General features: G+C 36.4%; 1 protein-coding gene across 2 annotated transcripts in view; it reads left to right on the plus strand.

Moving 5' to 3' along the window:
• The window catches only part of LOC106977398 (V-type proton ATPase subunit S1-like protein), a 40,922-nt gene that overhangs the window by 3,139 nt on the left and 16,479 nt on the right, over window positions 1-21,304 (plus strand). The window contains exons 2-4 of one of the 2 annotated variants that reach the window (XM_015074910.3): window positions 339-650; window positions 20,672-20,715; window positions 20,971-21,032. In XM_015074910.3, the coding sequence (XP_014930396.1) occupies window positions 20,991-21,032 (42 nt within the window). In that variant the 5' untranslated portion in view covers window positions 339-650; window positions 20,672-20,715; window positions 20,971-20,990. Of the gene's footprint in view, window positions 1-338; window positions 651-13,217; window positions 13,622-20,671; window positions 20,716-20,970; window positions 21,033-21,304 lie in introns of those variants that run through there. The other variant, XM_015074909.3, reaches the window with a different exon arrangement.

The following is a 21,304-nucleotide window of genomic DNA, read 5'->3' on the forward strand; positions in this document are numbered from 1 at the left end:
TAAGAGCTAGGAATAGTCAGAACACTTCTGAAGACCTGGCCCTACCAGATATGAGAATTTTCTATGAAGTTACATAAGATAGTGCAGTTTTAGTACAGAAGTAGATAAATTGACCAATCAACAGAATAGAGAGGCCAGCAAGAGACTCCTATATATAGAATATTATTAAATAACAGAGCTAGATGTCAGATCAATGTATAAAGGAAGGACTGGTGGAGTTGCACAAAAACTGGTTACTTACATTAAATTAGATCACCATGTCAGGCTGAAAACAAAAATCACCCCCAGACAGATTGAGGGCCTACATGTCAACAACAAATTTTTTAATTTCTTCATAGGTAACAAAGGTGAATATCTTCATGAACTATGCAGGATAAGAAGAAATGAATGGCTAATTTGACCATATTAAGAAACTGTGCTCCACAAAAACACCTGAAAGAAAGCATAAAGAAGTTACAAATTGAATTGATATTTACAGGAAGTGTTCATCTAAAGTTGGGATGCTCTGTACCTGAAGGTTTAGTAAAACATGCTGCAAAGCCATCTGGATGTGGTGTTTCCTTTGTGGGAAGATATTAAATACAGACTAAATTGCTTTAATAATTAATGAACCATTCATAGAACTGCAATTTCTTCTTGATTCATATCTGGTAAGTCAGTTTTCTAAGAGTTTGTCTATTTCATCTCAGTTTTAATAATTACTACGTAAAGCTGTTCAGACTTTCTATTACGCATTAACATAAGAATGTTATAAAAATATATGTTGTTGGGAGGTCTTCATTAGGAAGTATAATACTATGCGGGTTATTTATTTCTTTTTGAGTGAGTTTTGGTTGTGTACCTTTCAAGGAAAGTGTTCATTTTGTCTTAGTTGTCTAATGTATGGCCATAAAGTTGTTAGTAATATTCCTTTATAATTCTTTTAATATCTGTAGATGCGTAGTGATGTCTCGTCTTCCATTCCTGACACTGGTAGCTGTGTCTTCCCGCTCCATTTTTGGTCAGCTAAAAGTTTTTTAATCTTGTTAATCTGTTCAAAGAACCAGTTTTTGCTTTAACTGATTTTCTGTTTCTCTGTTTTTAATTTCATTGATTTCTGGCCTTGTCTGTATTGTTTACTTTCTTCTGCTTGCTTTGGATTTAAATTTGCTCTTCTTTTTCCAGTTTTTTCAAAGTGAAAGCTTAGGTCATTGATTTGAGACTTTTGTTCTTTTCTGTGTATTTAATGGTATAAATATCTAAGCACTGCTTGATGCATGCCTTGAGTTTTGATAGGTTACATTCTAGTTTTAATTCAATTCAAAACATTTACTAATTTTGAACAATGGATTATTTAGAATTATGTTTCTTAATTTCCAGATATGTGGAGATTTTCCAAATATCTGTGTTGCTCATTTCTAGTGTAATTCCATTATGGTCTAAGAACTTTAACAAAATTTTTGTTGTAGTTTGCTTTATAGCCCAGAATATAATCACTCTTGGTGAATTTTTCTTATAACCTTGAAAAGAAAGTGTTTTCTGCTGATGTTGGGAAAAATGTTTTATAAATGTTCATTGGCCCAAAGTGGTTGATAGTGCTGTTCAGGTCTTCTGTGTTCTGTATTCAGGGTGATAATAGTGATGAGAGATGAGGGCGGATGTGGGAAGGTCATAGTTGGATGTTGGGTTATGGTTTATTTTAGGTATTGTGTTTAATTATTATATTATTATGAAAAGCAAATAACAAGGCATGAACCAATGGTCACAGTGTGTTATGAATGAAAGCTTTTGATTACTAGAGCTAAGAGAAGAAAAAAAATGATTTAATTTTTGTTTTTGGAGCTTTGAGTTTTTCATTTTCTGATAAAGAAAGAGCTTATTACTTAATTTGAAGCCTGGAAATGGAAAGAATTTTCCTCAACCTTGGGCCTAAATTTCTTAAAAAGGCCCCCTGAATAAGAATCAGCTTGAGGAATTAGAGGGAAAGAAAGAAGGCTACCATGGCTGAAGCATAGACAGTCAGCAGGATACTAGAGGAAGATGAGGTTAGAGAGTTGGACAGGGCCAGCTCAAGTCCAACTTGTAGGCCCTGATAAGGAGTTTGGACTTTATTCTGGGTACAATGAGAAGCCATTGGAGGGCTTCAAGTAAGAGAGTTACAAGATCTGATCTACTTTTTAAAAAAATCACTGTGCTTGCTATGGAAGGGCACTATGAAGGGGCAAGAGAGGAGTCGGTTTATCCAAGGAGGGGGCTGATGAAATAGCACAGATAAGAGATTGTAGGAAATAGCATTGGAGATGAGAAGATTTCATAAAATTCTGAATATAATTTGGACTTAAACCGTGATGGAAGAGTGAAATCATGACATCACCACCACCACCATCTCTAATAGGTATTGAGCACTATTTAGGTGCCAGGCATAGGACTTCACATGCCTAATTTGTTTTAATCTTCAAAACAACACCTGTGTGGTAAGTGTTATTATTAACACCATTTTACAAAGAGGAAATTAAGACTTAAGTTAACTATAGCATGTTTGTTGGTTTTCAGATTAGTTACAAAGTAAAATTTTGACTTTTAAGTAGTTCAGAAAAAATGTTAATGCATGTTAAGTAAATAAGGCACACAATGGTGAAAAACAATTTTCTAGCCAGAAAAATATCGGGAAAAATAAGAGGTGCAATTCTTAAGATTACAGTATTCTTATAAATTGCAACCTGCTATCTGTAGGTTACCAGAGGTATGTGCAAACTGATAGGCACTTTGTTGTGAAAGAATGGTGTTTAGTAGTTCTTGAAATGTTGGAGGAGTAGGGCAAGAAAAAGAGTAAGTATTTCCCTTTTCTAGTATTCCCTTGCAAGTAGAAGGAGTTAAGTTAATGTAACTCCTTATTTCTCTGCCAGTTTACTCATTCCATGCCAGCTAAGGATGACATCTGTGGTTAATTAGGAAAAATTGTCTGGGTATGTTCAGCCCTTCTTTCCTTTTTGAGACCCAGCCTCCCCTTGGAATAGACCTTTCCCATTTCTTCTGCACCAGCCCTCTCTTCCCTGTTGAGAACCCACTGCTGACGTGACAGGCAGTCATATCTGGCTTCTGTGGGGAGGGGTTCAGTTTCAGTTAATTTTGCTCCTGCACTAAATTTTGGCATCTTGGCCTTTCACAGTAATGAAGGTGGCGTTTTGGTCTCCATTTGTCTTACCCCTTGTTTTATTTCTCAGCTGGTGTAGCACTCAGGTGGGGCAGAAAGATATCATTATTTGACTTATCTCAGAGTCCCTCCACCCTCCCAACTAAGAAAAAAGATTGGTCTTCAAAAATTAGATCAGTTGATGAGGTTTATTTAGGTCAAGGGTGATGCTGATTCTTTGTACCATATGAGAGAGAAGTTGGCTTTTTAGGAAGAGCAGCCAAGGGTTTTAACAATATATTGGAGCATTTAGAATAGTTAGAAATGATTCCAAGTGTTTTAACTATAAAAATTGAGGTATTAGTTGCTATGGAAATGTGACAAGTTGAAATAACAGCTTTAAGTGACAAAGAAGAAGCAGTAAGAATAAGACCAATGATTACTTGCTCTGTGTAACTACTAGTGATGAATTTTGAGTGCTTCATTTTTCCTGATTAAATTATTAAATGCAATTTTTCTCTTATCCAAAATGAATGAGATTTCTTATCCTCTCATTCTAACTACTTTCGGTGCAGTTAATATTTGTTCTCCTATCTATTTCAAGGTGGAACTAAAGAAAGATGTGTGTGTTATCATATAATCTTAACAGTAATCAGGCCTGGTCTTTAAAATCTTGTTATTATAATTAAACCTCTGGGTAAGAGGGTAAGGGGGAATTGACAACACTGCTCTTTGATGTCCTTTGTGAAGTTCCTGGAAGGGAGTTATTTTACTCTGCATATTGGAAGTTATTCCCCAGGTATTCTCTAACTTGGCTGAGAACAAAACAAAAGAAAATAGACTTTTATTTCAGCAGAGACCTTTGAGTTGTAAGAAACATTAAAGGATCATTTCTCTCACTAGGAAAAGAAAGATAATTTCTTTTACTCATTAGAATATTAAGTTTTAGAATCTCATTCCCTGGAGAGGTTTAAAGAGTCTGTCAGGTGGGCCAGATCTGTGTTCTCTGTGAGTTCACTGAAGACCAGTTGATCTTTGGTGATGGGGAGTCATCAGAGATTACTCTTCAGCTTCGCACTCCCCAGTAAAATGAAATTTCATTAGGACTATTTCTAGATTACTTAAGTGTAATATATAAGTTATTATAATATAAATATAAAAACTCCTATAAAAGTAAATGTGCATTTTATATCACTAAGACTTTATTGCTTAAAGGACTTTAAATAAGGTAAAACAGGATTCCCCCCCACCACCCCTTAAACTGAAAGAACAAATAACAAGAGAGAAAAAGGAGTGAGGAGCTAGAGGAAGGGAGGAAGAAAAGAAATGAGGGAAGAAAAGGACAAGAGTAATTTTTCCACTGATACTACTTTTTATTGGTTCTAGCAGTCCGTACTGATTGTTAAGAGCTTCTTTGTTCATATGTATGTATGTATGTATTATTTGTGGGGGATAAGCTTAGGAATCCCCAGGGCTCACACCAATGGGTTAACAAGGCATAAAGAAATACAAAGCTATAAAATGCTCACACCGAGTTTGGGAAAATCAGATTGGCACCCCAAGAATAGGGGGGTGTAAAGACACCCTGATAATAGGGAGGCATAAAGGTTCTAGGATAGGGAGGTGCAAAGGCACCCCAAAATAGAGAGGGGGTGCAGAGCCCCCAAAATAAAGAGGGAGAGGCAAAGGCCTGAAATAGAAACCATGCAAAGGTGCCCAATACATAGGTATATGAAATAAACAAGATTAGATATTCAGGGTGGAAGCACTCCCAATTTAGTACTATAGCAGAAAAGCTGCTTTCACAGGACAGTAGGGCCAGGTTAGGTAAATTGGTGAATTAGACTATGGACCACTATGCTGCAGGCAAAGCAGCCCAGAGTGGAGATGGTTAACAAAAGAAAAGGTGCCTTGTCAACCCTGAGGTTACTCCCCTATCTGTCTCATCCTCTAGGCTAGCTAAGATAAACAGAGCTGCTGCCTCATGTCCGCTGTAAACAACCTTCCTCCTGACTGCCCAGCTCCCGGAGTTTGTTTGGTATTAACCCAAACCCCTAACCACAAATATCCTCAAGACTCCCTTTCCCTCATGTCCACAAATTAATGATCACAGATTCATTGTCCCTTTGTGCACGTCCATCGCCATGTTTGTAAGCCTTCTGATCCTAATAAAAACGGGCAAAGGACCCTTATTCGGGGCTCTTGTCTTTTCCTGGACATTAGCCATCTCTCGCTTTCAATCCTGCGTCCCACTCTTTTGCTAGACAAAAAAGAACTTTAGACTTAGAGTCTACAACAATTATCTATTTATTTATTTTGAGAGAGAGAGAGAGAGAGAGAGAGAGAGAGAGAGAGAGAGCACAAGCAAGGGAGAGGCAGAGAGATAGGGAGAAAGAATCTCAAGCTGACAGTAAGGAGCCCACCTCGGAGCTCCATCTCACAAACCGTGAGATCATGACCTGAGCCGAAATCAAGAGTCAGATGCTTAACTGACTGAGCCACCTGGGTGCCACAGCCATTACTGATTATTAAGATAATCCAAATGAATGAATCTGAAACCAGTTCATAGATATGGTCTTTTTCATTTTTAAAGGATTTTTTATTAAATTTATTGAAACTAAAAAACCCAAACAACACAATTTACCCATTTTCCCCATCCTCCACTACCCATTGCCCCTTGCAATCACTAATCTGTTCTCTGTATCTATGAATTTGGTTGTTTTGTGTTTTAGATTCCATGTACATTTGTCTTTCTATGACTTATTTCACTTAGCTTAATGCCCTTGAGGTCTATCCCTGTTTCTGCAAATGGAAAGATTTCACTATTTTTATGGCTATATAATATTCCATATAAATATACCATATTTTCTTTATCCATTTATCCATCATAGTTAAAAACCTTCCATCAACAAATATATATAAACATAGAGAGATGTGTGTATCAAAGCAGATGCCTGCCCCTCACGTCGAGGTTTTAATATAAGCAGGTGAGTCTCCTTCATTTTAAGTTCGGAGGTGATCAGCTGCCTCTGAGCCGGGGGCCCTGAAGTGAGTCAGTCCAAGTGAGAGGGCCGTTTAAGAGACATTTCTTAGATCGCTGCTGTCTTGTGGATCTCAAACAGGAACCCCGTTGGTTTTCGAAATTAGATGTTTTGGGGGCTCATCTCTCAAGTACATATCTTAAAAGTTGAGGTGTCTGATGTGGACTTTGAACTCTTTACCACTCAGGAGGAAGCTCTGGGTTTGAGTTCCCTCCTGATTGTGGGTTGCCACACCTGTGGTAGGGTCTATGGTGAAATTGTGTCCCAGCTTTTCCTACCCACTTTGATTTGGTTTTCTTTTCATTTGCCTGATGTGTAACCATGACTCAGCCAGGCTTTAAGTTTTTTAATAGGAAATTGTTTCATATGTAGTGGTACACTCAGCATGTCTGTGGGAGGAAAGAAGTTCAAGATCTTAGAATATTACCATCTTAAACGAGAACCCCACCATGGGTATCATTTTTCATAGTATGGAATAATGCGCTTATGTGCCAGTGAATATCTAAAATTTACTCAGATAGGTTTTCAGTTAAAATTTATAAATTTATATTAACTAATTTAGCAGAAAACATTTTGGATTTGTACCAGGTGGTTGTATACTATACTCTCTTAGAAACTAAGTGTGCTGGTTAATTTTTGTCCAAAGAATCTATTTTGTGCCTGTTATAAATGATGGCCTGAAGTATATGGCAACATCAAAATGGCACATATTTTCAATATGAGTTTTACTTAGTGAATTAAAACCCTATCTCTGTCAAGGTGGGTCCTGCATCTTCCTGGTGAGAGCATTTTTCAAGTGGTGGAGGCCTTCTCCTCCTTAGAACCCAGGTCTGTTAGGTCCTTCTTAACACTTAGACCTCCCTTCCTAGTCCATGCCTCTAATTATCACAGTAAATTTAGTACTTAGCAAACCCTTCCAATAAAGTTTCCTTTGCACTATAAGTAACGGAAACCCATTCCAAGCTGTGTTAAGACCAAAAGCCAAGTTATTGGGAGGACACTGGGATAACTCACACACTTCAGCACCAAGAGATACACACTGACCTCATAAGAAAGTAGAGTCAAGAACTGGAAAGCTGCTTCAGCTTTTCAAAAGAGTTATGTCTCATCTCTTGTCTCTAGTCTATTAAATAACTGCCTTCCTCCAGTCCTTATCAGCCATTGCCTGGAGTGGAGTTGTGGCCAATATCAGTGGACGTCATTGGTTTGCTATGTGAAGCATCCCTAAGGTGTTTACTCCAGCAATTATTTGTTTACATTTCTGCACATCACTGAGCTACTAGTCTCATGGGGATCAGGACAGTGTCCTGTTCATCTTGTATTCCTGGCAGGTAGCATATGGCAATCAATATTTGTCTAATGGACAAATTTATGAAAGAGCAGGACTATTGTTTCAGTGAAGCTTGAGATCCAAGAACAGAAATATATGCCACTAATTTGGTATATCACTTATGTTCCAAGAAGTCAATGGGGAATCAAAAGTAAGACAAATTAACATTTTAAATCAAAAGCACTTGTAAGTATTTCACTTACTAATCTGATTCTAATCAACTCAGAAGTTGATTTGATGAAAATTAGTAGAAATCATGGCAACAGTTGGACTCTGAATTTAATGAAGAGTCTGCATTAGTCTGGATTTTCCAGAAAAATTATATATACACACACACACACACACACACATACATATATGAATTTCATATATATACACATATATATGTATATGAATAGAATGTATATATGTGTATGTATATATATGAAATTCATATATATGTGTATGTTTGTGTATATATGTGTGTGTGTGTGTGTGTATATATATATACATATATATATATATACATATATATATATATGAAAGTAATCCTATACGTGATTTGTTATAGGAATTGGTTCGTGCAATTATGGAGGCTGAGATATCCCAATATCTGTTGTCAGCAAGCTGGAGACCCAGGAGAGCCAATGGTATAGCTCCATTCCTAGGAAATGTGAAGGCAGGAGAACACTGAATTCTCTGTTCCAAGACAAGTAGAGAAAGTAAAAACTCCCTTACTCCACGTTTTTATTTTACTCAGACCTTCAGTGGATTGGATGAGGCCCACTCACATTAGGGAAGGCAGTTCACTCAGTCTACTGATACAAATATTAATCTCATTTAGAAACACTGTCAGAGACAAGGCCAGATAATGTTAAGCAAAATATTTGGGCACGTTGTATCCCAGTCAAGTTGACATGTATTAACCATTAGAGAGTCACACTCCCTTATACAGAGCAAGAAGTACTACTCTGGTATTTTGCTAATGAACTGATGTAACTTGGGTTTTGTATATTTGCATTTCAAGCTACTGAATTTGATTAAATACTTGAATTAGTTGATTTTCTAGTTATGGTTGCCTAGATAGTCAAGCTCTGGGAGTCACAACCATGTGCACAAAGTGAGAATTAATTATGTGACATTTTTGCTGGGCTTATTCATTACTCTATACATCTTATTGAGCATCATCTTGGACCAGCAGCACCTTAGACTCTAGGTGTATCAGTTAATTAGATGCAGTCCCTGCTGCCATGGAGCAGGCCTTCTGGTGAAGAAACACACCATAGATAGGTAACAAGAAAGTAAATATCTCAGTACAAATGTGATATATGTTATGATGAGGGTGAACAGAATGCAGGGAGAGTTAGGAGGGGATGAGGTAATCTCCACAGAAGGAACAATATGTACAGTCACTGAGGTGTAAAAATGTTGGCATGTGGAGGGTGTTGAAAAAAGCTGAATCTAAGCCAGTGTCCTGGAGCATGGTCGGGAGAAAGGTTAGCATAAAATGAAGCAAGAGAGACCAGCAAGGGCCAGGCCATGCAAGACTGTAGGAGGTGGATGGATTTAGATTTTGTATCAGTTTGCAAACTTAGCAAAGACTACTATAATTGATTTGAACATTTGACTAAAGTGATTTTTGGTTTAAGAGCATTTGGATGAATAGAAACTGTGGTCTGGCAAATGCTCGATGTTCCTTCAGGCAAATATTAGAATGCGTTTTGTTTTGGATTATCTTTAGGATCCAAAACTGCGTTTTGTTTTGGATTATCTTTAGGATGCATGTATAGTGAACAGCCTTGATAGGTAGAAATAGTGTCTTCCTCTTACAAAGGGCAGGTTTACTTACAGCCTTGGAAACTCAGGATTTGTCTCATGAAATGAAACCCATTGTGTGTACAAACGTCCATGTGGGCCTAGATGTATTGCTCTATGGGCAAGGGGTATTGTCACAATATACTGATGCTTATGCTCCTTGCTATGTGGTGAGTAATAAACTTCTTTGTCTCTGGCCCTGGAGTCTTGTGTCTTCTGCCAGAATCCATGAAACTAACAAGCTGACTTGTTAGCTTATCAGTTGGGTAAAATGTCAGACCCTTCACAGTTCTGGACAAGGACCCTTCAGCCATATCAGCGGGAAGGTACAATGCCAAGCAGGTGATATCTTAGTGCCTTGCAGCCTGCAAATTATCACATTAACATTTTTATCATTGCTTTTCTAACGTTACAGATGAGCTATTCTCTGACAATCACATCTTAAGTGTGACTTCTATTTTAAAATACATGTGTGAAACCTACTAGCTACTAATTATTCTACCTTAAAAAGTCTTCACCAAGTGGAGGAAAATTTCAACAACAGAAGGAATGCTGTGTTAAAAATGTAGGAATCAAGACATAAAATATATTGAAATGAAACTTGATTTAAAAATAAAAATTGTGTATACATTTGTGCACCTGAAAATATAACTGGAAATATAACTTACATAGTAAGCACCAAGGAGGTAACACTATGGTCTCTGAGTGTTAACTGAACCATTATTATCACAGTACAGGGGTCTTCATGGGCTTGGCCTCTTACCTCCCCCTGACCAAGGATCTGAGGAGCATTGGGATCAGACCCTACTGATGCTGCCATGGGAGACTAGGAGCTATTGCTGTGGCAGCTGGAGGCAATGTATTACATTTGCACTGGCCAGTACGATCACCGTTAGCCACATGTGGTTACTAACCACTGGAAATTTTGGTTAGTTCGAATTGAGATGTGTATAAATGTAAATTGTATACCAGGTTTCAGACTTAGAGCAGAAAAGGAAGGTAAAATATCTTATTAATTTTTATGTTTGAAATAGTATTATAGATATACTAGGCTAAAGAAAATATATTATTAAAATGAATCTCACCTGTTTGTGCTTCTTTCAGTGTGGCTACTAGAAAATTTTAAATTATATACATAGCTCTCATTATATTTCTGTTGAAGAGTGCTATTCTAGGTCCTTGCTCCTCACAGACAAGCATTATCAGCATCATGTGGAAACTTGTTAGAAACAAAGAATCTCATGCCCCACCCCAGACTGGATCAGAATTTGCATTTTAACAAAATCTCATGTGATTTGTATGCATGTTCAGAGTTGAGTAGCAGAGCCCTAAGACTAGGATTGCCTGATTTAGCAAATAAAAATGCAAGATGTCCAGTTAAATTTAATTTCAGATAAACAACAAATGATTTTTTAATATAGCATATCCAAATATTGCATGGAACATACTTATTAAAATTATTTATTGTTTATTTGAAATTCACCTGTTACCGGGTGTCCTATGTATTATTTGGCCAGCCTGCCTACGACTAAACTCCTCCTGTCCAGGCCCATCTTACTACCAGAAATTCCACAAAATCAGGAAAAAGACAGGAAGGTGAAAGGAGAGGTAGGGAGTGGAAGTTGGGCAGAGTGAAAGAACAGAGAAAAAAAGGAAATATTGGAAGTAGAAATAAAATGAGCATGGAAAGGACACATTGATGGTGATGACCTCTTCTGTTTTATAATATTTCTTAGCATCTTCCTTATTTCTCCATCCCCCTCCCCCATCCCTAGTTGTGTGTTCATCTCTTCTTCACTTCTCTATAGGGCTTCCTAGAGCCATGTTAGAGGATGGTGTGTGTACAAAGTACATGTCCTCAGGGTCAAGTCCCCAGCTTTCCTATAATCCATCATCCCTGAAGTGTCACTTAAAATATGATGCCTTTCAGCTACCAGTACTTTGCCATTAAAGTGATCACGGTTCTTAAGTGCTGAAAATGCTGACATGTTCATTTTGGAAGATTTTCTTTCTTGTGGCATTTTAATTGTATTTTTTAAAATGTAAAACAACTCTTAGGGATTTTGTTCTTTGGTTTGTGTTTTTCCATGTTTTTTAGGTGGCAAGGGAGTGGAAGTGGAGGCTGGCAAGGAAAGAATAACCATAGATATTCTTTTTTTTTTTTAATTTTAGAGAGAGAGAGAGAGGGAGAGAGCGGGCAAGTTGGGAAGAGGGACAGAGAGAGAGAGAGAGAGAGAGAGAGAGAGAGAGAGAGAGAGAGAGAAATCTCAAGCTCCTAGGCGGGGCTCAATCCCATGACTCTGGGATCATGACCTGAGCTGAAATCAAGAGTTAGATGCTCAACTGACTGAGCCAGGCACCTCTAGATATTCTCTATTTAGCCAGGCATTGAAGTAAGGAAAGGCTTTCGTCTATTGTATTATTTATTTAAAATTTTATTTTATTGTAGTAAGAACATTTAACATGAGATCCACCCTCTTAACAAATTTTTAAAGTGTATAATACAGTATTGTTAACTATAGGTATAATCTTGTACAGTAGATCTCTAGAATTTATTAATCTTGCTTAACTGAAACTTTATGCCTGTTGATTAGCAACTACCTATTTCTTCCTCCTCAACCTCCAGCCCCTGGTAACCACCATTCAGTCTTTGCTTTCTATGAATTTGCCTGTTCTAGAACCCTCATGAAAATGGAATCATGTAGTATTTGTGACTGGCTTCTTTCACTTATAATAATGTCCTCAAAGTTCATCCATGTTGTCACATATTACAGAATTTCCTTTTTTTAAAGGCTGCATAATATTCTGTTGTTTGTATATACTCCATATTCCTTATCCATTCAGCCATCAGCAGATACTTTGGTTGTTTCCACAACCTGACAGGCATTAAGTCATATCTCTTTGTGGTTTTGATTTGCATTTCCCTGATGATTAGTGACTTTGAGCACCTTTTTATATGATGTTGGCCATCTGTATGTCATCTTTGGAGAACTGTCTATTCAAGCCCATTTTTAGGTTGGGTTATTTGTGTTGTTTCCGCTATTGAGTTGTAAGAGTACCTCAAATATTTTGGAAAGTAATGATTTATCAGATATATGTTTTGCAAATATCTTCTCCCATTCTGTGAGTTGCCTTTCACTCTGTTGATGGTTTCCTTTGCTGTACAGAAGATTTTTATTCTGATGTAGTTCTGCTTGTCTATTTTTGCTTTCATTGTCTGTGCTTTGGTATCATATCCATGAAATCATTGCCAAGACCAGTGTCATGAAGATTTGCCCTGTGGTTTCAGCTAGGTTTTAAGTCTTTAATCTGTTTTGAGTTGATTTTTCTGTCTGGTGTGAAATCAGGCCCTGATTTCATTTTTTGCATGTGGGTATCCAGTTTTCCCAGCACCATTTGTCCTTTTCCCATTGTGTGTTCTTGGCACCCTTGCTGAAGAGCAGTTAACTGTATGTGTGAATCTGTTTCTAGGTGCTGTATTCTGTTCTGTTGGTCTTTATGTCAGTTTCTAATGGCAGTACTGTACCATTTTAATTACTGTAGCTTTGCAATGTATTTTTAAATAGGATGTGTGATACATCCAGCTTTGTTCCTTCCCAAGATAGATTTGTCTATTTAGGACCTCAGTATATCTTCACAACAACTCTTTGAGTTAAGTACTTTTGTTCCCACTCAGCAGATGAGGAAACTGGAGCTGGGAATGCACTTGAGGGCTGTCTGACTCCACAGTCAGTGCTCTTTACCATTACCTTCCATATCTCTCAGCACATGGAGAATCATGAATTTAACAGTACACTGTGAACTAGGACACGTGTAAAATTAGATAAGTTTCAGAGATTTTTACTCACTTATACACCTGAAAAATACATGTAATAATGTATATCATATAGATTTTTTGAGGGCAATTTAATAGCTACCTGAAAAGCAGTATGAGATTCTTATTAAGAGTTAGAGTATCAAAGCAATGCCAGTTTCTGAAAAGAGGTTAATTGAAAATCTGCTCCCCAATAATTTTTCATGAAAAAGCAAACATCTTAAATAGACCCACTGATTTCACTCTATACTCTAAATTAAGCAGTATCAGGACCCTCCCTCCACCCTCTCCCCCACATAATACATCCTGGGAACGTGGTTTTTTTATTGGTTGGATATGTTGTCAGTCACAAGGCATGGAAAGTACTGCCTCTGCCCTGTTTGCATTTATGAATTAGGAGATGTGCTTGGTTAGAAGAAACTGATTAATTTCTTGATGGGAAGAAAAATCTTGTTTAGTTTTTCACTCATTTTTTTATGTATGGGATTTTCTGCAACTTTTGACCAGATACTTGCCAGGAAGAATGTAAGGTGAGTAATTGCACATTTTTAAGTTCAGTGCATCTGTTAACTTCGATGCAAGTGTGGAACTAGATGGTTCTGTAATTTCTTTTTATTGTAGCATAGCTATATTTGTTTATAATTCAAATTGGATATATTAGATTAGATCATTCAGTAGCTAATAAAATCATTGAACCAGAGTTTATAAATAAGAGATGAAAATATAATCTTTATTATAAGAGGCAAGAGTTATTCAAAATGCACAAGAAATATTTGTATTGTGTATCAAAGTATGTATCTATGAGAAAATGACTCAAATCAGTGTTCAGGTTTCTTTTACACTTACAAGTAAATGTTGATTTCGTGGTTTTCTCCTGCCATTATTATGAGAGAATAGAACAAGGAAGAATTTAAAAACCTCAGAAATATATAACCTGTCCTTCAAAGAAGAGGTGTTGAATCATTTTAGCTGGTAGGAGATGGTAATTGTTTAGATTACATACCGTTTAAAATTAACAAGCAAAATTTCTATTTCTGTTTCCTTTGTCCCTTTGGCTCTTTCCATACCATATAAGGGAAACTATAGAGATTTATATATAAGGGAGAATATTCAGAATCTGAATAGCAGTTAACTTATGTCAAATCTCCTAATTGCTTATTATGTGCCATCCCAACAAATACATCAGGGAATTTAGTGTGAACTGCCACGCAGGGTGGTCTGCCAGAACTTGTGTTAAAGAATCTTTGTCACCAGCTAATAAAAACTAGAAGTACAGGCATTTTCTGTTCGTTTTCCCCATTGTTTATAAATCAGTGCTTTAAGTTCATTTTCAAATAATAGGTGACCTGTACTCATTAGATTGTTAAAGCTTAGTAATGTTTCCTTACCTTGTTTATACAGAAATGACTGATTTCTATATTACACTGGTAAAATGTACAGCAAGTACTATAAAGTCCCAATTCTGTTTCTGAAGCAAATTTATTAGGTTTAAATAATCTTAGCTTCAGAAGGGATCCTAGAAATCACATTAATCAATGATCATTTGAATCTAAAAATATAGCATATTAATTCATTATGAAAGAAACAACACTTGCTGTTTTATGAATGTCTTTCAAATCATGGATCTGAAATTTAAAATACCTTTCAGTCCTATGGGTCAATTCAAGGTTCTTACATCTCTAGGAAGGTTGATTGTATTTTAAGCTTCGTACTTGTTTCTTGAGCTTAAGAGAGACTAGGAGTCACCACTCTTCCCTTACATATCGCTTCCTCAAATTGGGTTTAAGCAATTCCTTGAACAAAAAGGAAATATTTTTCTTTTCACACAGCTTCCTGTGTGATCTCCTGTTTTCCCCTTCCCTGTCAGACTTTGTTCATTCATCAATCTGTTAGTTTATTCATATATGTAACACATATATTTTTAACACTTGGTGCTTTTAAATAGCTAGGCACTGTGCCAGGTTCTGGGTCTACAGTGGTGGGTAAAACAGGTAGAGCCCCTGCCTTCATGGAGCTTTAAGTCTAGTGGGGGAGGTTCTCTCACTAATCAAGTGTGAGTCATGTTGTGAAAGAAAAGTATGGGAGGCTATGAGCACATATAAATAGGGGGATCTGAACTGCTCTGAGATGGTAAGAATAGTGTTCTTAAGGAAGTGACATTTAAGCTGTGATCTGCAGTATGTGGAGGATACTACCAGGAGGTAGGGGGAAGGGGAGGATAGAGAACATTTCAGGTAGAGGGAATAACAAGGCTAAAACTTTTATGAGAGAAGAAAGGAAGATGAAGCATTCAAGGAACTCGACAAAAGAAAGCTAGTCTGGCTAGAACAGTCAGGGGAATAGGTCAAATGAGGGGAGCACAGTTAGCAGGTCTTTCAGGGCCTTAGAGGTCATGGTGGGAATGTGGTCTTCCTCCTGAATAGAACCATGATGGGGCTGCTTCACCTTCACTTTCATGAAGGCGTTCTTGGCAGCCTCATGATGTATCAAAAATATGGCACCAGCCACTCACCACAAACTTAGGGTTCTTGATTACTTTTCAAAGGTATTGCAGAGATCTCTTTTACTGGACAAGGATCTGAATATTTTAGAGACAGTGTAGGTTTTTTATTTTTTTTATTTTTTAAATTTCTTTTTAACCAGCATCTCTCAATTTATTCACATAGGTAACTTTAACCAGTAGTTCTTTAGCTCTTATTTTAGTTAAGAGATTATGTAGTGATGTGAAAATGCATGCAGATTTTATCTTTAGTTGAGATTATGGTATCCCATAAATCCTGATTAATTTAGTCTTATGGGTATGGGAAAGGCATATCTAAATTACAGTCATTTTAAAAAAGAAGTATAGCAGTGTTATTGTATATTCACGACCATAGATTCATCGAAATGAAAATAAGCCTGTGTTGTCTTCTAAAAGTTTTTCATTTGCGAACACATGGAAATTCTTAATGAGTAGAGCAAAGTGTCAAGCCAAGCATATTATCAGTATGGTAGCTTATCCATTCATCTATCCATCCATCCATGCATTCCTTCCTTCCTTCATTCATATACTTTTATTCAGGAATATTAAGCTGTTTTGCAAACCAGATACTGTATTTACAAATTGTTAGGCAGTTAGTTAGGCATGAGCTAGGAGAGGTAGAGCAGATGCTGGCCACACCTTCTGAGCCACCCCTGAGGGTTAACACCAAATTCAGAGCCAAGTCTAAGGGCTAAACACAACAGCAAAGGCCTAGCCACAGTGCTGGCTCAAAAGCCATAAGGGGACTTTGAAGCGCTGAGCATGAGCACAAAAGGTGTAACTTGCCCCTTAGAACCTTTAAGGCCAGAGCAAAAACTCGTTACACACTCGTAAATATACAATACATAAATAAGTACAATTATCACAGAATGTATCATGGGTAGGTGCATGTGCAGAAGCCAAAATACGATATAACCACCAGCGGTCAATCAAAAATGTCAATCAGGGGTACCTGAGTGGCTCAGTTTGTTGAGCCTTGGACTTCAGCTCAGGTCCTGATCTCATGGTTTGTGAGTTCGAAGCCCATGTCAGCTCACTGCTGTCAGCATGGGGTCTGCTTGGGATCTTCTGTCCCCCTACTTTCTGCCCACCCCCTGCTCTCTCCCATTCTCTATCTCAAAAATAAACATTTTTTTAAAGTGTCAATCAAAGCCAAACTTACATGTGCAGAAAGCAGGCTTAAAAGGATGCAGCTAGGGCTTCTTGGTGCCATTGCCAGTCTTGCTCCGGCTCTGGTCTGCTTTCACTCTTGAAAGTGTACTATACGGATCTACTCAGGAAACTCTATCTCCCCAGTCTGGTCTTGGGTCTCCAGTTCTTTGATGCATCTGGGACGAGAACCGAGTGACTTGGTAACAATGACTTAATACATTTTTGTCTCATTTAGGTAAACTATATCTCAGAATTTTCAGTTTTTGTTCGTTAAGACATTTTAAGATTGAGTACTTAACCCTGTATCATGATATATGATTTTTTGATCAATGAGATTCAAGTTAAATTTTAAAGTCTGTTTGTGTATGATGATGTTATTGGAAAGCTTGAAGCTCTTTAAGCAGTATTGCCTGGGTATTAGTGTTTCTTTCACATATTCAGTTACTTTGTAACTTTCACTGCAGAGTTTGGAGTTTAGGTAAGATAGAGATCTTTTAGCTAAAGCACATCTGTATTGTGGTTACATGATTACTGATTGGAAAATTAAAGTAAATTTACAGGAAATTAAATTTCTTAATGGTCCTAGGTGTAATTGGGCTCAGAGGACTGATTCATGCTAACCCTACTCAAATGAGAGTTACTATAAATCAGAATACAAGTTTATAAATTTTTAAAGGAAGGCATCTTTTTAAAAAGACTAAATTAGACAAATTTAGTCAGTTTATCTTTAGTAACAAACAACTCCAGCTTTCCAGAATCTCATGATCTCAAACATTTATTTCTCACTCATATTACATGTTGATAGCTACAGGTGGGCTGTCATAGCCCTGCTCTAGCTGTTTCCCATGTCTTGTCATTCCAAGACCTAGATTGAAAGAGCACCCCTATTTGGGCATGCCATTGTCATGGCAGAGGGAAAGGGCAAGAGGTGGCAGACACATGCAATACCTCTGAAAATTTCTAGAGAACTGGCACCCTATTGCTTCCATTCATATGCCACTGTCTCAACCAAGATGCATAGCCAAGACTTAACTCTGGGGCAGGGAATCTTCTCCACCTACAGGGAGGTGCTGCAAGGTATATGGCCAAGGGCAGGGATATATAAATCTCTGGGATTGTTTCCAGGGAGTTGGGAACAATCATACACTCCACCATACTACCACAGTATTAAAATATGCATAGCGGATTTCTCAAATAATACATTTTAGACATTATCTAACAACTTCCAATTACTATTGACAAAGTTTTAGTCTCCAACACTTCCCTCACCTTTCTTTCTTTATCCCCTCCAGCCCTCCAATATATTATTATTTACATTATTACTTTCATTTAACTCTGTCCATTGGTGGATGCTCAGACAAACAAAATGTGGTATATCCATACAATGAAATATTTTTCAGTAATAAAAGGGAATGAAATATTGACATATGTAACATCAGTGAATCCCTATCATTGTGTTAAGATTGAAAAAAGCCAAACACTAAAGAATATGTATTATTCTATTTATAATTCTAGAAAATGCAAAACTAATCTAAAGTGACACCAAGTCTTTAGTTCTCCTGTGGCTGAGAATGGAGGGAACATCTCTTTCCTGCAAAAGTGCATAGGGAAACTTTTGTGTGATGTAAATATTCTGTACCTTTATTATGGTGGTATGCATATGCTCAAACTTACCGGATTGTACACACTGAGTGAATGTAGTTTATTGTACTTAAATTATACCTCAGTAAACTTGATAAAGTGAGAAAAAGTTGTATATATGCATGAATTTATTAATAGCAATGAGTACATATCATGGTCAGTTATTTGTCCTCTTTAGAAATTCTCATTAGTTAATAGAGACTGTCTTACCAGGAGAATGGTACATTCAGTTTGTAATTGGTTCCGTGTAATTCATTTTAAAGCACTTTACTGTGATACAGATTTAGTAACTCTTTAGCTAAAATTATGTTTTACATATGGATAATGATATGTAATATATCCCTAATTGTAAATATATTAAGTTTATGTAATATCATATATACATATAGGTCTTAGCAGTCTCTTAAGTATAGAGTTTAATCTGCACTCTCCTATACTATAGGTTCAAGTTATGAAAAATTTTAAATATACAATAAACTAAAATTTTTTATAACATTTATGACACAATTAGAGATTTAAGCAATCGACATATTTAATGTTAAAGAATTATTGATATTTTCTAGATATAACTGGCCTATTATTTTTAAAAGTCCTTATCTTTTAGACATCCATACTTAAGTCAAATAATTTTTGGTATTTTCTTCAAAATAATACCACAGAGGAGAAGTAGGTGAACTCATAAGTGAAAAAAGATTGCTTATACTTGATAATTATTAAAGCTGGATGTTGGGTACAAGTACATGCGGGTGGGAAGAGGACTTCTGTTTTTCTGTTTGTATGTGTGTGCTCTCAATATTCCATGATTATATTTATGTGTGTTTATAGTATTCCATGTTAGAAAGATGTGTAGATTTTCTAAGTTAGCAATTTCACTTCTAGGAATTTATCTTAAGGAACTTCTTGGGGATATGAACAAACAATCTACAATAATGTTCAGTGTAGTACTGTTTATTAATTGGAAACAATCTAAATACTTAAAGGAATTTGGTCAAATAAATTGATACATTTGTATGATATAAATACTAACATGGAATTCAAAATTATATCAGAAAATCATGATGAGCACTGGGTGATATAGAATTATTCAATCACTATATTGTACATCTGAAACTAATATGACCCTATATGTTACCTAATGGGAAGTAAAATAAAAACTTAAAAATTACATAAGAAAAATATATAATTACATGAGAAAATATTTGTGATATACGTTTAAGTGGAAAAAATTTGCACTGTTTTTAAGTATTATAAAAAGTAACTTATATGTGTTGTGTGTGTGCATCTCTGTGTTTGTGTGTGTGTGTGTGTACAGTCAAACAACAGAAGGATATATATTGTAATTTATATCCTAGGGGTGCCTGGGTGGCTCGGTCAGTTAAGCATTCTACTCTTGATTTCGACTCAAGTCATGATCTCATGGTTAGTGGGATCCAGCCCACATCTGGATCTTCTGTGCTGATAGCATGGAGCCTGCTTGGGATTCCTTCTCTCCCTCTCTCTCTGCCCCTCTCTTGCATGCACACACTCTCTCTCTGTCTCTCAAAATAAATAAAATAAACTTAAAAAAATTTACATCCTCATAATTTTCAGAAATAGCTTTTTGGCAATTGGGTCTTTTTTAAATTTTTATTTATTTAAAGTGCTTATTTCATTTGAGAGAGCTAGTGAGTGCGCAAGTGGGGAAGAGGGAGAGAGGGAGAGGGAGAGAGAACCTCAAATGGGCTCCACACTCAGTGTGGATCCTGACATGGAGGCCAGTTTCACGAATGGTGAGATCATAATGTGAGCCGAAATCAGGAGTCTGACGCCCAAACCCCACTCAGGCATTCCCAGTGCATCTTTTTTTTTTTTTAATAAAAATGATGGAATATTTTTGCTTTCATATACTGAGTACAGTGAGTATAAAATTTCATGGTAAAATATTTTATTATGTTTTATTGTTTAACTATTTGGTTTATTATTTGGTTATTTTTGGTTAAACCTCAGTGTTTAGCACACTGCTTGGCACATAGTAGGCCTTCAGTAATAATATTCACTGGATAAGGATTAGGGTTGATGTTTACAAATTTAAAAAATCTGAATTTTTCATGTTTTCTTTGAAGAACATGTATTACTTTTTAAAATCAGAAATTTGCTATGGAAAAGTAAACAGTTTTGACAGGTACTTTGCCTTCTACTTTGATGTATCATAAACTGAGATATCCTCCTTAAAACTTCTTATAAAATCCGAAATTTAGCTATTCAGCATCTTTTTGTTTTTTTCTAGTTTCATCTCTCAGACATCTTCAAATAAAGAAGTGGTTGTAAACGGTAAGATCTGTATTTGTCCTTATGATTCCTTGAAGGGTTGAGGAGAAGGTTATTGTCTGTCATGGCTTCCCTGAACACTGGTGATTGGAACAGCAGTCTCTTATGTAAAATCTCTTAAACTAGTATATTCTAAATTATCAGTCAGAAGAGGCTCAAGCCTGGTATATTTCACATTGCTTAGCATTTTATTGTCATTCGGTTATATTAATAAATAAGTTACATTTAGCCTTTGTATTCGTATCATTTATTTGACAGATCAGCAGAGTAATGGAGATATGAAACAAACCCAGAATTGTACAACAGTACCAATCACACAGGTATGGATATGTTAGGAAACTAGATTGTATCTTAAAAAAAAAAAATTAAACACGTTTCAATCAGGTCGGAGCCACTGTGAAAATATAAATAATAATTCTGTTAATAACTAACATTCTTGCTTAAGCTTTGGGTGGGGGAATGCATTACAATAGTCTTATGGTAAAGAAAAAAACTAAAGTTTTACTTGCTCTTGTATATTTTCATTACAATATTCAGCTTTACTTTTGTTACTTTCTAGGCAGGATCACTATAGTAACGGTTTATCTTTGGT

Source organism: Acinonyx jubatus, chromosome A1 (genome assembly GCF_027475565.1).
Source record: "Acinonyx jubatus isolate Ajub_Pintada_27869175 chromosome A1, VMU_Ajub_asm_v1.0, whole genome shotgun sequence".
Lineage (NCBI taxonomy): Eukaryota > Metazoa > Chordata > Mammalia > Carnivora > Felidae > Acinonyx > Acinonyx jubatus.